The sequence below is a fragment of the Miniopterus schreibersii genome, assembly GCF_964146895.1.
Source record: "Miniopterus schreibersii genome assembly, chromosome: 13".
NCBI classification, from domain to species: Eukaryota; Metazoa; Chordata; class Mammalia; order Chiroptera; family Miniopteridae; genus Miniopterus; species Miniopterus schreibersii.
Window position 1 is genome coordinate 48,890,284 of NC_138113.1, and position 18,902 is coordinate 48,909,185.

The 18,902-nt window shown below is 49.1% G+C and overlaps 1 protein-coding gene across 1 annotated transcript in view; it reads left to right on the forward strand.

The window, feature by feature from the left end:
• Positions 1–18,902, forward strand: part of TCF7L1 (transcription factor 7 like 1) — a 138,303-nt gene that overhangs the window by 108,041 nt on the left and 11,360 nt on the right. Inside the window, exon 4 of the mRNA XM_081157004.1 lies at positions 14,426–14,509. Within this exon, the coding sequence (XP_081013130.1) occupies positions 14,426–14,509 (84 nt within the window). The remainder of the gene's footprint in view (positions 1–14,425; positions 14,510–18,902) is intronic.

Below are 18,902 nucleotides of genomic sequence, written 5' to 3' on the forward strand. Positions count from 1 at the left end.
GGGCAATATTTCATCCCCTTCGTTATTTTTATATTTTCCCCTATAGTTTATATGTCGGTTGCAAAATATAACCTGATCCAACCTAGCTCTTCTGCAACTAGGGGCCAGGACACCTGGGTTGTTCCAATCCCAGGGCTGCCAATGGCCTGAGTGCTGTTCTCTGAGAAATGCCAGGATGGGCTGGAGGAGTGGTGTGGGTTTTTTGGTTTTTTTTTCTCTCTACCAGCGCTAATATAATGAAAGGGTTACAAGTGTAGTCTTTGGGATGAGACAGGATTTGAACACATTACTTACCTGTCTCGGCCTTAGTCTCTTCATCTGTTCAATGCAGAAAATAATAGCATCGACTTATTAGGCTGTGAGGGTTAAATGGAAACAGCTTGGCACACTAATCAGTCAGTGTTATCTTTAAAGAAATCTGTTTACTCTTCTATGCAGACAGTTTGCCATCCTTGGCACCTATTTATCTGCTTACCTGAAATGATACCAATATCAGACAGAGTGTGAATTTTAGAAACGGTACCTCTCACAGCAGAGCCGAACAGCACAATCCCAGTGTTGTGGCCTCAGCTATAGAAGAGATAGGATGTATCAGGTTATTTTTTGTAATCAAGAAATAAACTGTAGGGGGAAATATTTAAACAGAAGCAGATACGGTATCAGTGAACGTTTGTTTGATCAGTCTTACTGATTTAAGTAAATGGAGTCTTTATTGACTGGTAGACTACCCACTGGCAGTGGGCAGACCCATTCACTCTACCCATCATCGCCTTCCCAGAAGGCTCTGTTATCACTGCTCTCACCCTAGGCGAGCAAGATTAGAGTCTGGGGACAACCCCAAGAGCATGGCCACTGATTGCTTCTGGCCTTTGGTCTCTGGATATACAGTGGTACCTCCGTTTTCTAATGTAATCTGTTCTAGAAGACTGTTCAAGCTCTGAAACATTCGAAAACCAAGGGATCAACGGCCGACAGCTGGGCCTCAGGCTCTAGCCCTCAGCAGAAGCCCTGTGGCATGTTCCACTTCCGAGGTGTGTTCGAAAACCAAAGCACTGCCTTCTGGGTTTACGGCGTTCGTAAACCGAAATGTTCGTCCACGGAGACGTTCGAAAACCAAGGTACCACTGTATTTCCACCTAGAGCTGGCTGGGAGGGACACTCGTGCCTCTGATTCAGTGAGCTCTAAAATGCCCTGCAGTAGTCATCAAGCACCTTTCACAAATGATGTGCCAGGCCAAGGGCTGTGGGGACCCAAGGGACAGATAAGATTTGGTTCCTGTGGCCAAGAAGCTTAGAGGGAGATGGGGGAGGTGCATGAGTCTGGCTCTGAACAGGGAAGTCAGTGGGGCAGCAGGTGTGCAAACAGCATGAAGGCGGGGCTTAGCTAAGGCCAGGAGGGAGGGGTTGGGGAGCCACCCCAAGGTCAGGGGCGGGAGAGGTGGAGAGAATGCTGTGGCAGCCAGTGGGCAGGACTTCGTGGCTGGCTGGGCAGCAAACAGTGAGGAAGAGGGTGGAGGGCAGATTTCTGAGGTTCTCACCTAGGCATGCACGAGAGGGTGGTGGGTCTGGGAAGAAGCATTTGGGAAGAAATAATGGTGGTCTTGGGACATGCTGACTTCTGGGTTTGTATGTGGAACCTCTTCCGGTTCCCAGGGATACACTGACCCATAATTTGCTGCAGCCTCTGGATGGCCATAAACACGTGGTTCTACAACAGTGTTCCTCACGTTGTAGAACCTATACTATTAATATTTTTATTTGAACTGACTCACTTTTTCTCACTTTTAATAAAATGGAGCTTCACTGTAAGCAAGTGTCCAGAAAATCAAAGTCGTCCTTTTATATGTGTGTGTGTGTGTGTATATATAATACATATATATTTTAATGCTTATTACAGTGAATAGTTTAAATACTAAAAAATAGATGCTACGTAGTGGAATTGAGGTGGGAATTGAGACTTTGGTACAACATCTGTCCATGAAGCGAGAAGGAGGCATGATGAATTTGAGGGTTGTGATAATATATCTAAAGTGTCTACTTACAGAATACTCAAATGTTAATTTCTTAGCCCTTCTTCCACTATCCTGTCCTGATTTCCTGTGCCCTTACTTCAGTATGAATGCAGAATCCTCTTGTTCCCTGTAAGCGACCCACCCACTCGTGTGCATGCATTTGCACTCGCACTCAGGGAGGGTGCAGGAACCTGTACTCCAGGCTTCTTTATCAGGAGGGATGGCCCTGTGTAGAGGTGGCTGGCGTGGCCTTGTTCTCAGTGTCCTCTCCTGCCTGTTGGGTCAGAGTTCTCTCCCAGAACTGCCCATCTATTGAGGGACCTCCTCAGACATTTCCCATTTCCTGGTGCCCAGGAGTTGTTGACTTTGGCCAGCGGCTAGGCCTGCGGCCCGACGGAGCAGGGCTCTGGAGAGAGGCCCTTCCACCTCTGTGTCCCGGGGAGGGGGGCGCAGCTCCAGGCCGCCTGGCAGGTCTTTGTGTATTTTACTGGCCCAAGATAAGCACTTCCTGTTCCCCATTGATTATACACAGATCCTGCTTCCTTTCTCCTCAATACCTGGGATGCTTTCCAGCTTCTCCTCCCACAGGGGAAAGTCCGCTTCAGAATTCCCAGGCCCGCTCCCGGTCAATGGGGCTTCTGCAGATCGCTGGTTTTGCTGTCCAGTCACGTTCTTTGTGACTCCTCACGTCCGGCTAGGAAGGTAGTCCTCACGTGCCAGCCAGGAGAGAAGTGCTCGAGGCTGGCTCTGAGCCTCCTGCTCACCAGCTGGAGTGTCTGTATCTATCTTCACGCTTAAATCAGAGAGTAAATAGATTGTACCTCACAGATCTGGTTTAGCCAACTGTCGGTGGCTGGCTGCCTAGTATACAGGGACAAGGATTCTATGGCCTTCCCGACATTACTGGGGACAAGTGGCTGTCATGGTGTGTGGAGCACTTATGCCCTGTATTTGCTATTCCAAGATGAAATCGAAGCTTCTAGAAGACAAAAAGCAGGCCCTGTACTGTGAATCATACCATAAAAGTCTAAAGCTCTAACACCAACTGGACCATCAGCTAATTCGTGTCCTTGTGTAAGTCCAGGAGCTCCCAGTCAGCTCAGTTTCCCCCCAGATGAGGATAATACCTCCTTTATCTATATCTAGGGGTCAGTTACATCAAATGGGGCGATTAACATACGATGCTTTTAAAACTGAAATGACTACAGGAGTGTATCTTGCCTGTATTATGCAGCTCAGATTCTACCCCCTGTATAAAATCTCTGGTTTTCCCATGAGAACCCTACTCACTCTGATCTCTCCCTTCTCTAACCTGCCATTTGCTGACTTACATACAGTCTATTTAAGCACTTCAAAAAAAAAATAAATCTTTCCTGTGGCATATCATGTACATAAACAGCCCCCTTAAGTAGGAGGCACCCACTAAACATGTATGGAGTGCTCTGTCCAGAGCATTCGCTGTATCTGTTGTGACCAGTTCTGTGTATGAGCAGGCAGTTCTGTAAAACGGGAAGCCACCTAGCAGCTTTAAGTAGCATAGTTTTATGTTTCAGAAAGATATTTCTAGGGGCAGGTGAAGGGTGGGCCGAAGACATAGGGGGAGAGAGAGGAGCAGGGGTGACAGTGCAGGAATGAATTTGAGGCCCCTTACTTCCCATCTACCACCTGGTCTGTTCTTGATATGACCCCATTCATTCATTCTGAGGCAAGGTGACCTGCAGCCCACCACCCACCCCCGTCAAACCTGCTGGTTACCCACAGGGCTTCCTGCATAGAAAGTCTGGAGTCGGGAGACCAGATACATGCAGAAGGCTGCTGTGGTGGCCCAGCCAGGAAATAGGGAGGGCCTGAACCCCTAGACTTGAGAAAGATGCTGACAATCCACACACTGGGTGGCCAACAGGAGGTAAAGGAGGCAGCTAAGAGACATTAAGGTCGATTTGGAGATTTCTTGTTGGGCAAACTGAAAGCACGGGTTGGGGGATGAAAATAACTAATCTGGGGCTGACTTTTAATCGCTTTGCTTACTGTTGCGATGGGCATTGTAAAAATTTCAGATGAAGAAGAAAAGCACATAGAAGAAAGCGAGAAAATTACCTGAAATGCTAAAACCCAGTGGGAACATTGTGGTGACTGTCGTTCCAAGTTCTGCAACTGGCTTTTCTAACTGAACAGTTTGCCTGAGATTTAGTCAGGTCAACAAATGCTGACCAGCCAGGAATGCCCACGGAACCTGAAACCACAGTTGACAAGGACACAGTTGGCAAGGACGAGAGGGCTTCCAGGCGGGAAATGGGTTTCTCCAGAGCTGCAGATAAGATGAGGCCTGACAGGTGCCCGTAGGATTTGGCAAATAAAAGGCCAATTGCCTTTTTCTTTCTTTCTCAGGTCTTCAGTGGTCTTCAGTAATGGAGGCAGAGTGACTGGAATGGAAGCCAGTGGGGAGGGCTGAGGAATGGATGGGAGGGCGGTGTAAGGAACGGGGCAGGGAAGGGGGGAGACGGAGAAAGGGCGGCTGTGCACCCGGCACGGCATGGCTTCCTGGGCTCTCCTCCCCCCAGACGCCTATCAGACCTGCCCTTCTTCCACCTGAGCTCAGGACATATGCAGCAGAGGTTGCACAGTCCTTTGTAAAGTGTGAGGAGCCACCGAGATGCTTCCCCTGTGAATCAGCCCAGCCTGCTTCTACACCTGCAGATTTCTTTTTAAAAATTTTGATTGATTGATTGATTGATTGATTGGAGAGAAAGGAAGGGAGAGAGAAACATTGATTTGTTGTCCCACTTACTTATGCATTCATTGGTTGATTATTGTATGTGCCCTGACTGGGATCGAACCCACAACCTTGGTGTATCGGGACAACGTTCCAACCACCTGAACTACCCGGCCAGGGCGACACCTGCAGATTTCATTCTCACCCTGTCCCTGACCCCAGTAGATTGTAAGCCCACTCACATCTTTTTTTCTAGCCTTCAAATCAGAACCTGTACATTTGACAATTCCCAGCCTCAGTTAAAATAAGAGAAACGGGAATTGGAACTACAGTGAGCTATGGTTTCCCACCTGTCCATTTGGCAAAGATCAGTGAGTTGAATAACCCCGTGTGGGCATAGTTATGGGAATAAGCTCTCTCGTGTTGCTGGTAGCAGGGTAGACTGTGAGGTATTTGGTAACACTTCTCAAAACCTAAATGGACCGACCTTTGACTTAGCAGTTCCCCTCACAGCCGGAAGTGTATCCTACAGCTGTATTCATACATGAACAAAGTGAGTGAGTGAGGATGTTCATCGCAGACAAAGCCTGGGAAGCGCCTCCCTGTCCCTGAATGTGGAACTGTCCGATAGCTCTGGCACCGCCATGCGGTGGATACGGTGGCGCTGTTGTCAGAGTGAGGCAGCCCCCTGTATACTCTGTGGCATCAGCTCTAATATGTTGCCAGGTGAACAAGATGGGGCGTGTGTACAGGGCAGAGACAGCAGGGGTCAGGGAAGATGGGCTCACCTGATGTCACCAGACATGGCCATGACAAGGCCCAAGTCAGAGGGAGAGGAGAAAGGGCCAGGCAGCCATGGCCGTTCCTACCAAGAAGCTTCTCTGTGGTGTGTTCATTGTAGGCCAGTGAGCACAGAGACTGCCAGCAAGGCTGCGGACCATGTGTCAGCCTTCCAAAGCCATCTGAACAGAGCCAGCAGTCTCAGCAGCAGGACCTGAGACCCTCCCACCCCAGCTCCTGCCCACAGGCGGTACTTTGCTGTGCCAGAGCCAGCTGCCATCCAGCCAGTGGTTAGCATCTCTCCCCAGCACTGCCGCTGAACAGGACCTCGTGCAGCAAAAAGCACCTAAAGATGAGTGAGTGGCCAAACTGTATGTCAGTCAGCAATTCCCTGTCCTGGAATCAAGCGCAGGCCATAAGCTTGTTGAACAAAAAGAAGTTTTAGTGACTAAACGTATATTTCTTTTTTCTTCTTTTTTATTAAATCTTTATTGATTTCAGAGAGAGGAAGGAAAGGGGGAGGGGGCGACAGAGAAACATCAGTGATGAGAGTCATTGATCGGCTGCCTCCTGCACGGCCACCACCAGAGATGGAGCCCTCAACCTGGGCATGTGCCGTAACCAGGAATCGAATCGAGCTCTCCTGGATCATAGGTTGATGCTCAACCACTGAGCCATGCTGGCCTGGCATTTTCTTTTTTAAGAGAAGCCCCGGCCAGGTGGTTCGGTTGGTTGGAATGTTGTCCTGCGCACCAAAAGGGTGCAGGTTCGATTTCCACTCAGGGCACATGCCCTAGGTTGTGGGTTCGATCCTGGTCAGGGAGCATGTGGGAAGCAACTGATAGATGTTTCTCTCCCTCCCTTCTCTCTCTTAAATCAATAAATATATCCACAGGTAAGGAGTAAAAAAGAAGCATCGATTTGTTGTTCCACTTATTTATGCATTCATTGGTTGATTGTTGTGTGTGCCCTGACCAGAGATCAAACCCACAACCTTGGCATATAGGGACAATGCTCTAACCGACTGAGCTACACGCCCAGGGTCTAAATGTTATTTCTTAAGAGCTCACCACATGCCCAGCACTCTGCTTGGTCCTCTCCTGAGTGGCTGACATTCCTGAGATTATTACCCTGCCAGGTGGTAGGTCTTGTTATTCTCATGTTACAGGTGAGACACCAGAAGTGCTAGAAGGTGAGGAAGCTTCCTCAGGTAGATGGTTTGTATGTGGGGACCAGCTGGAACTCCTGATTCTGTATTTACTGAGCACCTCAACACAGTCTCCACTCCCAGGAGCCCACTGTGGTGCAGACACAGCTGCATTTGGTTTTTTTCCTCCATCGGAGGCCATCTGGTCCAGGTCCCTGCCTCCAGGCCGATGAAGTAAAATTCCCCCATTGTACAGGTGAGATGATCAAGCCCAGAGCCTGGAACCCTGGTCTCTTGCCTCCTTCCACCACAAGAAACTGGCCTATGGGGGAAGCCAATTTTTAAAAACAAACCTTTGGTCAAGTCTGGTAGGCAAAGTTGGCAGATTCTCTGAAATGAGAATACTTTGAGGTCACCTGGGAAAGAAAGGGAGTCACTGGGGGAAAGGGGAGGAAATACATGCTTAGGGGGAGACTGAAATCCAACCAGCCCTACTCTTCCTTTTGAGTTTACTGTTCAGTCATGAAATGTTTGGATTCCCCCTGCTGCCAGTGACTAAGTGCTATGACCGGTGCCAGAGAGAAAAAGTCATTACAGAAAGCATGGCTCTAAGTAACTTTTTCAAGGAAAGAGATTAGTGTTGTATTAAATGGAAAAGTAGCTTATTTTAAGGGCATTCCGGGCTTATTGAGCAGGTTTATTTGTAACAACCCCCTGATCAACAAAACCTCAAGAAGGAGCCCAGCCTCTACACCTGAGGAAAAACAAAGAGGGTGGCCGTGTTGGGATTTAGTGCCACAAACTAAGCAAATGCAAAAACTACTCGCCTTTAGGAAAGGAAGTAAGAGACAGGAGTGGAAACCTTGCTTTTTATGCACTTGCTCCTGGAACTTGGTTTGGGAACCAGTTCTCCAAATATTTCATTTTATCTCCTTCAGTGACTCCTGAGAACCAAACTCTTGGTCTCACTTAGGAAGGCCTTTCTGTCCCTCACTGATGAGTTTATTGCTCGGTGTTGGTATTTTTTTTTTTTTTCTTTTTGGTATATTTTCAAATTTAAGTCAACTTATGTCCATTTTGACAGAGGATAGGATCTTAAACAGGCCTGCAGGAACTGGCAGGGTAGGGGGGGGCATGGCCTCCAGGCTGCGTTTACAAATTCTTGGCAATACTAAGCCAATAAATGCGAGAGCCAATCACTCACGCTCTGTAAAGGATTCGGGAAGAGGCTGGACGGTCCAGTGTTACGGTGCGGAAACGGGCTCCTGACATTGATAACTTGCTGAAGGTCAAGGTGGGACACATCCTGAGTGTTGGCTTCTGGGTGAGGAATGGGGTTTGCAGACGTGACCCTGAGGAACTTACAGTCCAAAGGACTGACAAAATTTGTAAATGGATAACACTACCACATGCGGAGTGCTCGGGGAACACCCAGCACAGCTGTGGCAGAGGGGAGAGTGACAGGCTCCCAGGGGGAGCTGGAGAAGGCTTGTCCAGGAAGAGACCTTGGCGCTGGGTTTTGAAGGAGTTCAAAACCCACCTGTAAAGGATACACTAGGCCAGGGATCAGCCAGTCATGTGGCTTCTTCCGAGTGTTGTAAGAACTTGAGTGCAGCTGGTATTGGCCTGGGGAGCCAGGAGGGTTGACGCTGAAGGGTAGACTGGGCCAATCTCTGGTGAGTACCCCTTGACCCAGCGGCCAACCAGGGAAGCATTTTAAGCAGGGAAGAGATCTGATACGTTGGTTTTTAGAAGTCTAAACTCTTTAAGAGTTTGGAAACCATTTCAGTAGTCTTGGTGAGAAATGATTTCGTCCCCAATTGTGGCAAAATAGAGGGTAAGGAGAAACTGATCATTTGTTCACGCTGTCATTTATAATACAATTTTCGATGTTAAAAGTTGCCTTTAAAAGGAGGTGGAGAGCATTTTGCATATGTCCTCACGGCTGTGTGGTGGTGGTGGTGTCTGTCTGTCTGTCTGAGAGGTTGGTTTTCTAGCCTGTTTTCCTGGATGGCTGCGTGCACCCCATGATTCCCTGAGAGGCAGGTCTGGGAAAGCCTCTCTTTATTAAAGGGGTCCTGGTTCTGGGCACCCAGAGCCTGTTTACCATTGGGGCCAGAGAGGCAGGAAAGACCCGAAAGCTAGAGACAAGGGCCCTTTCTTTCTGCACCAGGCCTGTCCCTCCCACCAAAAAGCAGCAAAAGGGTTTCTGCGGGGCAGAGTGTTCTCACCTGGGAAGCTTTGGGGGTGACTTGTTTCCTTGCTTCCACTGTCCCACTCCTCTTCAGGGACCACTGCCGTTGATTCTGTCACATGGAGCCTTGCTTCCTCCTGCCCAGGCCCTGCCTAGAGGGTTCTGTGGGCACCTGTGAATGGGGAGAATATATGCATCTTCCCCAATGCCCCGTCCACACCGAGCCGGCTGGGGGAGGGGCTGACCCTACCCCCTGGGAGGCGGAGGGTTAATCTCCCGAGCTCATTGGCAGTTCTGCCTCTGTCCAGGGCATGCTGGGATTTCCTCCCAGCTGTTTTACATCATGGAGATTTGTATGTTGGGGAAATTCCAGGGCACAGCTGCAATTAATCTGCTGCACAGCCTTCAAGCTAAGCAGGGAATTCTGTAGGACCTAGTCTCTGCCTCCCTGCAGGAAAGGGGGTCTGGCTCCCACGGCAGCTCCCTTCAGAGGGACCCTGCCCCAGGCCTGAGTCCAGCAGAAGCAGCCCACCTGGCCAAGTGCTCACCCCAAGGAGGGCCCTGGGCAGGCGCCTGAGACGCAGAAAGGGACCCAGAACATTAAGTAAAAGAGGAGCAGCACCCCCTTATAAATAACAAAGCCAAAATAACACCAATAGCAACACTTGATAAAGATGTCACATGAAAAAGAAAACTTTTATTCGTTCTTTCTTAGGAATGTTGAAGCAAAAATCTTAAAGCACTCGTGGTTAGCATTCCACAAAATACTACATGAGCCAACAAGCCACCATGACCAAAGAGGGTTCACCTGGGGAACACCAGGTGCTTTAGTGTTAGAAAATCCACCACTAGGCACACACCTCATGACTCAGTCAAATAGAGAAACGACACAGCCGTTTCAGTGGACGCTGAGGGAATTCACCAACTGTTTCAGTGAAAATTATTTAAAAATAGGAACAGAAGCATCCTTAACAGGGTCCTCACTGTGAACCACAGTAGCAGAATTTCCCCAGGTGTGTTCCATGGAACCCCTGTCCCCAGAAAGAGTTTCCCAGGTTCAATAAGACTGGGAAACTGTCCTGTCTCAGAGAGTCAGATTCTGGGTATCAGAGAGAGTACTTGTCCCACTGACGACATCACATATGTGGTGGCCGTTGCTCCTGCTTGGCCATCGGTTGCATCGATGCCACACAGGCCCCATGTTTTACATTCCACAGAGCATCTCAGGAGGGAGGTGGCTGGACCATCTCTGCTACATGTTGCAGCCCGGCCACAATACACTGCTCAGAGCTAGTGTGTGTGGCCAGTTGGATGGAGCTTAGACTGGTCTTGGAGAAACCAGTGGTTTTAATTTGCCCACATGCTATTACTGTGAAAACAGCCTAGTCTCAGCCACACATGTCTCAATCCCCGAGGACATGCTCCCACTAATGAGTGACTCCCCTGGGGTAATCGTGGGACTGGCTCACCTGAGAATTACAATGAGGAAGAATTTTATTTTCACTAAACATTGGGCTGGACCTGACCTAGGGATTCAGAACTGCCCAGCCAGCTCCAAATTTCTGGTGCTGAGGTGGGAGAGGAGTACAAGGGGTGTTGCTAGCTCCTCCTGCCCCAGTTCATGGTTCTGGGAAGCTCAGCTGTGCCTTTAAATACCCCTCCCCCCTCAGAACTGCAGTTCCATGGCCACGCTGCAGGGGGCGCCAACGTTTTTATAGGTCCTTCTCTCTCCCAGCCCACCACCACCTTCACTTGTTTCAAAATCTTAAAAAAGTACAAAGGGGGAAGTGACAATCTTCCATCTCCCTACCTGCAAGAATGCATCCCTCTGCACACCCAGCCGCAAGGATGGGCTGGAGCAGGAAGGGTCCTGGGCCAGATGTGCAGCATTCCCAGAACCGCCTGTCTGACAGGTCTGTAAGGGGCCAGACTTAAGGGGTGGACAGGGCTAAAGATTTCCACCCACCTTCCAAGCTTCCAGGCCTCAGTTAAAGTCAGTGAGTGAACATACAATGCAATATACAGGTGATGTATTATAGAATTGTACACTTGAAACCTATACAATTTTATTGACCAGTGTCACCCCTTAAATTTAATAAAATTTTAAAAAATAGTCAGTGAATGTGAGTAGACCCTGAAGAGAGAAGAGGCCAGTGAGGCCACCTCCTCCCACCAGAATTCCACACATCTTGGTAGGTGGGTGAAACACCAAGCACATGATAACCCAAAACAGTAGCCCTTAGCCTTACTGTGAGTGGTGTGTGTGTGTGATTCATTACATGTTCGTACCTTGATAGCTCCAGTACCAAGGCAGACAGTCGTCATGCAACACATAGTATGTTGGGTACCAGCTCCTCAACCTGATGAGCTGTAGTTCTCATCAGGGGCGGGTTTGCCCCTCCAGGAGACATTTGGCAAAGTCATCACAAATGGACAAGAGGGTAGGGGCTCCTGGCATTTAGTAGGTAGAGGCCAGGGATGCTGCTAGACATTCGACAATGCACAGGACTGCTCCCACAACAAGGAATTGTCCAGCCCCAAACGTCCATAGTCCAAAGCTGAGAAACCCGGCGTTAGAATCCTACAAGCCCCTGTGCCTGACACTCCAGAAGGTCAACTGATACAACCCAGAACTCTAGCATTGTCCCAAACCAGCATTCAGACAGACTCCTTGGGGCCACCCCCTTACAACAAAGGAACACCCTTCACGAGCCAGCCAGAATGAAGACTATTCAGCGTGTGTCTTTATGACTCTCAGTAGGGAACTAGGCGCTGGGAGAGCTGATGGATTCTGGAAACTTGTGCTGTGTCTTGGGGGGAGAGGGGGTTGGGGACACTTCTCTTTAGCACCAGCAATTTGTGATTGTCATTCAACTTTAAAAAACAAATATTCTGGTTGTTGCTTCTAGAGCAGTGAGTGTGATGTTTAGCACTCGGGTGTAAGTCCCTACAGAACACTGATGTGTATGTCTTCCTGCGGCTTCTGGGTGGCCAGCTGTGTTTGAGGCACAAAAGGAGAGAGAAAAACCCACTAGAGCAAAGAAAAAGCTGGGAGTCAGGGTCGGGTGTTCAAGAAGTTGGTGTTTTCAAAAGCTTTATGACTTGTGTTGTCGTGAGAAGTGGGGATTTGAAGTCAGGAGACCTTTGCTTCAGCTCCCATAGTGAAGTTGGGGGAGCCATTTACCCTCTACTTACCTCCATCAGCTCACCTGAAGATTTGGGACAGTTGTTCGTACCTGTCACAGCAGGGTTACTGTGAAGACTAACCTCGGTTATGTGTATCAAAGTGCTCGGAAAACTGCCAGTGCTGCACAAATGTTACTCGCTGAGGAAATTAGTTGTAACTAATGATGCCAATATTTATCGAGGGCTTATTTATTTTTAATTTATTTTTTAGAGAGCAAGAGAGAGAGAGACATTGATCTGCTGCTCCATCTATCCATGCATTCATAGGTTGCTTCTTGTGTGTACCCCAACCAGGGATTGAACCCACAACCTTGACGTTTTGGGACGATGCTCTAACCAACTGAGCTACCCAGCCAGAGCTGTCAAGGGTTTTTTTTAACTCACCCAAAATGTTTAAATCCCAGTTAGGCTCTAGGTGGGGTGGGAAGAGTGGAAAAAGATCATCAGCAGACAGGGACAGTGGTGAGACTCAATGTGAGGTGTGTGGGTACCAGAGGACCCAGAGTGGAAAGACTGTCCTTATTCGTGTGGTCCCCAATGCCCCCTTCCTTCCTAATATGTTTTCATTGATTTCAGAGAGAGGAAGGGAGAGGGAGAGAGAGAGAGAGAAACATCAATGATGAGAGAGAGTCATTGATTGGCTGCCTCCTGCACGCCCCCTGCTGGGGATCGAGCCTGAAACCCAGGCATGTGCCCTGACTGGGAATGGCACCGTGACCTCCTGGTTCATAGGTCAACACTCAGCCACTGAGCCACGTGGGCCGGGCCCAGTGCCTTCCTTCATGCTCACTTCCCAGGTCTCCTGCAGCCAGGCTTTTGTGGCCCGTCCCACCTGCTGCCTGTGCCACTCCCTGGCCCTTGGTAGATGTGTCCTTGGATTGTTCCTCTCACCCATGGACGCCCTTCTGAAATCCCAGCCCCTGCCTTTCAGTCAATCTTCGTGGTCGATGAAAAGCCAAGGGGCCTGCTGGGGCCCAGTCAGGCCCCCTCTCCTGAGCCTGTGTACACAGTCAAGGCCAAGTCATGACTCTTTTCCTGGAATTGTATGGCCAGAGCAAGGGATGAGTCAAAGACTTCTTTTTGTGTCTCTATGAAACTCTTCCTGGAGCCACCATTTCCTATGAGAGATTTAATTTTCAGAGTAGCCTCAAGAACTCGACAGAGTCTGCATAGCTGGTCTGCTGCCCAGAAGCACCATATCAGTGTTGACACTAAGACAACATGTATGCTCTTGCTCCTGGCAAAGACTAATGGTTTGCTTATGAAAATTATAGCTGCCATTTATCAAATGTCTCCCACATGCAAAGCACCGTGTTCAATACTTGACATTTTCCCTAATCCTTCCAGCAACCAGTAGAGTTAATCATCATAGCCTTGCCCTACAGAGTTAGGAACTGAGACTCAGTTACAACGCTTGTCCGGGGTCACACCGCCTACACTGGCAGAGCAAGAACCTAAACCCGTGAGCGCTCAACTCCAGAGTCCAGGCCCCAGGTGGCTCTCCCAGGGCCCTCAGTGCCTCTGCACTGGCTCTTGCCAAAGACTGTGCCATGCTGGGGTTAAGGAAAATTGCTTCATTTAGACAGAGAGAGTGTGTGTCTGTGTGCACACTTGCGCTGATTTACTATTTGGTTTGGATTTTCTGCAATGATGTGCAGAAAAAGGCAGGGTGTGTATTGGATTATCTGTTCAAGGTTGAGAAACACTATAATGAAGTAAAGTTCAGCACCTGAGTGCTGGCCGAGTAGTTCGGTTGGCTGGAGCATTTCCCCCATACACCAAGGATGCAGGTTTGACCCCCCAGTCAGGCGCACATAAGGATCCAACCAATAAATACGTAAATATGTGAAACAACACATCAATGTTTCTCTCTCAATTCAGTAAATAAATAATTAACTTTATTTTTAAAAAAAGTTAAGCACCTTGAGTATGAACAGATATTGCAAGTGTCAGGCAGATGGTTTTTATTCATTCATTCACTAGATTCTTCTGGTGAGGCTATTTCTTAGGAAGCAGTGTGTGATGCTGTAGGACATGGAAACGAATGGGGTAGGATCGCCATCTGGGAGCCTTTGCTCCCTTGATCGGCCCTGTTTGCCCCATGACTGCAGCAGGCAGGACTTGACCCTCACCAACAGGTCCTTTGAATACTTTGGCCACTCATAGGGTTGTGTGTGTTCCACCAAAATAACAGAGGGACTGTGGATGGCAGTGGTGATTATACATGTATGCTCTGCCTTGTGATGCCATTTGGACGGTAAGGAACATGTGTGGTGAAAATGAATCATGTCTCTGACTCACCAGTAGCCCAACGACAGAGCTCCTCCTCTGATCCCACCGGGCACCTGAGGCCTCTTCTCACCAGCTGTTTGTGTTTTCTGTCTCCTGTACAGTACCTGCAGATGAAATGGCCCCTCCTTGATGTCCCCTCCAGTGCTACAGTCAAGGATACCAGGTCACCGTCCCCAGCACACTTGGTAAGTCTGTTTCTCCTGAAAGTGCTGAAAGAACAGTCTTGCTCACCTCATCTGTGACTGCCTCTCCTCCACCTTCCTGGCGCTGCTGGGGTCTGGTGGGTCACCTTCAGTGTATGAGCACCCTGAGCTGTAACCCTGGTCCTTCCCCACTGCTGCTGGAGCCCCTCAGCCTGTGGTGCCTCCTCTCGGGTCGGAGCTCATTCAGCCTCTGCTGCTCCCTCGGAGCTGCAGGCAGCAGTTGAAGAGGCTGTTCAGTCCAGGATGTTCTAGGAAAGAATGAAGTAAGACACGTGCAAGCAGAAACCCGCAGGGCAGCCAAGGCTCTTCTACCAAGCCCTGTGGCTACCCCAGGCTGCAGAGGGTGGTCTGGATGGTCCTGGGAGGCTGGAGCTATGGGGCCGAAGCAGGTCTCCTCACCTCCTCAGCACTTGCAATGGCCTGAAATTAAATGCAAATAAGAGATGATCCTGGAACCTTGCATCCCCTTTCCTGGACTTAAGAGCAACCGTTGCCTGGCTGGTGTGGCTCAGCAGTTGAGCATCAACCTATGATCCAGGAGATTGTGGTTTGATTCCCAGTCAGGGCACATGCCCGGGTTGCAGGCTCAACCCCCAGTGAGGGACGTGCAGGAGGCAGCCGATCAATGACTCTTTCATCACTGATGTTTCTCTCTCACCCTCTCCCTTCCTCTCTCTGAAATCAATAAAGACATATTTAAAAAAAAACAACAAAAAACTAAAGAAAAACAACCCTTGCCTTAAGACAACGTACCCCACAAGCTACCTGGTGTTGCCCGCTGTACAGTGAGTGTCAAAATCATAGCAGGTGCAGCTAGAAGGAAGCCCAGCTGGCATGAACTGTCCATTGACACTCGGAGACCTGGGAATGTGTGATTTTTTAAAAACTTTACTATGGAAAAGTTCATCTCTTCCCTTCACCCACACTCCTCCTCCCACCACACCAGGTTGTTTTAAAGCAAATCCCAGATATATTATTTCATCGCACTCAGGACATGATTATATCCTGATAGTACTTTTTCATTATAAACTTGGAGTCTAGCCCAGCCAGCGTGGCTCAGTGGTTGAGTGTCATCCCATGAGCCAGAAGGTCATGGTTCGATTCCCAGTCAGGGCACATGCCCGGGTTTCGGGCTCAATCCCCAGTAGGGGGCGTGCAGGAGGCAGCCGATCAATGATTCTCATTACTCATGTTTCTTTCTCTCTCCCTTCCTCTCTCTAAAAGCAATAAAAGACATATTTTTTTAAAAAGCCAAGATGCATAGAGAGAGAAAGGATGGTGCAGTGAGTCTTTCTGATTTCAGGTAATCTTGAGACCACTCACAGGAGCGGTGCCAGAGCAATGTCAGGCGTAGTTTCCAGACAACTGTCATGACCATTCACTGAGGAGACAACTGGAGGCTACTGTTCCACACAGGCTCTAGGAGACACTAGTGACTAGGGAACAGTGAGTGGCAGGACCAGCCGTCCGGGGCAGGGTGCTCCTGAGATTCTGTGGCCGGTCACTAGGACATGAGCAGGCCATTGAACAAGCATCCCAGGAATAGGCCATGGTGGTGACTACCCCTTCAGAGTCCTCCTTCAGGTGGCCAGGCGCAGGGTACAGGCGCCCTCTAGTGGCGGGGTCATGGTGGAGAGCAGGGCATCCCCCATCCACCCTCCCCCGAACCTGGCTGTCCCCTCCCAGCACAGCTCTCTCTACATGTTTCAAATCTTGCTGGCCCGCCCATCGTGTGGCATCCTCCAGCCCACTCCAGCGACCCCGAGATGGCAGGGCCCTCTCTCCTCTCTTCCCTCCACATACCGTGTCTCTACACACTGTCTAAAATCTCCATCCACTTTTAGAGGAAGCGAGTTCCCTTTAAAACTAGCACATGGGCTCTGAGTTTCCCATCCTTCCTGTTGCACAGACCAACCCATCTCTGAAAAATAAAATACGAAACCTGTGTCCGGCCTCCTCTGCCTGTGAGCCTTACCCTGTTGCCCTCCCTGTGCAACCCCTGCTCAACTTTTCACACAAGAGTTCGCCCTTCCCCCTCCGTGCCTGCATCATGCGGTCTGCCAGTCCCTTGCAGCCCGGCTCCGCTTGCCAGTTGCCACCTAATACCTCAGTCTAATCATTTCCCCTGCTTTTTCTCAGCACGGGTGACACCTGGCAGTATTTACAACCCTCTGCTTTCTGTAATCCTAGTATCAGTTATTTGCCCTAAGCCTCTGTTCTCTTTCTAGACTCTTTTCCTCAATAAATCAGCTGCTCATCCCCACTTACTATCTTAGTGTGACACAAAAATACATGAAGTCCCTAAACGCTCCACAAGGTCCTGTGCGCATAGCTGTGTTGCCAAGCAAACCTCAGCCACTGCAGCTGTGTGCTCCGCAGATCCTCACTCAGCGCTGCGCCTTACGGGGCTTCTCACGCGTGGAGAAGCATGGGCAGGTGATAAATTCCCCTGCAGCTAGCGAAGCGGGTAATTTTCTAGTAAACTGTATATTATCATACTCTGCATTCTCATATGGGAGCCCAGAAACAGGCCTCAAAAGCTTAAGGAACATTTATGAGATAAAAACCTTAGCATTAACTTGAAATTCTGCAGGTTGGAAAAAGAACACCATTTTCAGTTTTCGAATCCGAGTGTCTCATTCCCCCCTGTGAGCGTAGGTGCAAAGCCTGAGCTACATGGGGAGGGTGGTGTATGTGCTGCAGCTGTATAATACAGTGGGCTTGAACCCCAGCTCCGCCTTTATTTGTGCAGCTTCAGGCAGATTACATCTCTCTTTACCTTGGTTTCTTCATCTATAAAATGGGAATCAGACAAGGACTTGACCTCTTAGAGTTGTGTGAACGTGAGCCAGTGCGTTGTAATGAGTTTGCAGTTGTGCCTGGCGTGAAGTAAGCCCTCAGTAACTGTGAGCTCACTACCACCACCACTGCTGGTGCTAAGAGAAGGAAAGACAATTAAAATACCATTTAATTAGTAGACTGAGGGGCAATGAGGTCCTGAATTAGGTGCCAGATCAAATGGGCGGATTGCAAAGGTAATAGAGATAACTAGCCTGTGGAATTTAGCATCTACTCTTCCAAGGATATGAGTTCATTGTCTGGGGTAGGGGTGGTATCTTAGTTTCACAAGCTCCGCAGGAGATTCTCAGGGGCTGTCAGAGTTGAGAACCTTTGCCCTGGTTGCAAATCCAGGACAGAAGGGGAAGGAGTTGAGAGATGATCCCAGTGCGCTCAGTGCGGTTTCTCTAGGCTGAGGCAGAAGCAGGACTTGGAGGTTACTGAAGTAGTCATGGAGCTTGGGCACTCGCTTTTTTTTTATCAGAAAAGCGAAAATACTTGATTATTAAATTTGTTTTAGAATCGTGTTCAAAGCATTCTAAGATGAGGTCTGCCCTGGGAGAAGGGCAGGAGGAGGAGAGAGCCTGCACAGCTGCCGAGACTCAGTGAGTCAGGACAAAGCTGCGTCTCATGGAGATGTGTTGAAACAAGTCATAAGGGGCCAGTGTGGGGATGGAGCTCAGTGTCATTACGGCTTGGATTTTATGCCTTCAAAACGAGCTCTAAAAGCTAAGCAACAGTGAAATTTTCTCGAACCCCTCACCAGACCCCTCAACATGGCCCCCTGTGCCTGCCCCTATCTTCCCTCTACTCTCTCCCTGGAGCTCTACGCCCAACCCTGCAAAACAAATAGACACACTTCCAGAGTATAACCGACTCCAAGATAGGAATCGCACCTGTTTTCTTCACATTTGTTCCACCCAGCACCTGTCACAATGCCTGGCGCAGAGGAGATGCTCGAGGAGCATTTGTTGAATGGCTGGAAGAATAAATGGTCTGGGGTAAGGTTGATACATCCTTCTAAACCCCTCTCTACCCCTGGTCCAATCCCTCTTCTCAGGATTTTTTTAAATTAGATCTTTTTAAAAAAGATCTTGGGGAAATGCCAGAGTGCACAGAAAAAGACCTGTGACCCCACAACTCACATTGTGTTACACAGCATTTCCACCTTGTTTCTGTGTGTGCTCATGTGCATGTGCACTCGGAACTTGTTTTCTAGATGACCACATACTTCCTTTAATGATAGTAAGCACCCCGTTTTAGCGTTAGGCACTGAGCCACTGTCAGAAGCGCCTTGCAGAGCATCGTGTCCTGTGAACGATGTCAACCCAGTGCCTGGAAACCCTCCTGCTGAAGAAACGCCGTGTTGCTGCTCAGCTCCTGAGCTGGGCCGCCTGAGCGCCTGGCAGGCCAGTTCTTAGGTAGAAACACTGTAAAATCGTAGTTTCTCTATCCTCTGAGCGGTATACCTGTATAGACTCAAAAAACATTCCAAAACTCATCACATAGCCTGTTACTGCTCTGTTTTACCTCCAGT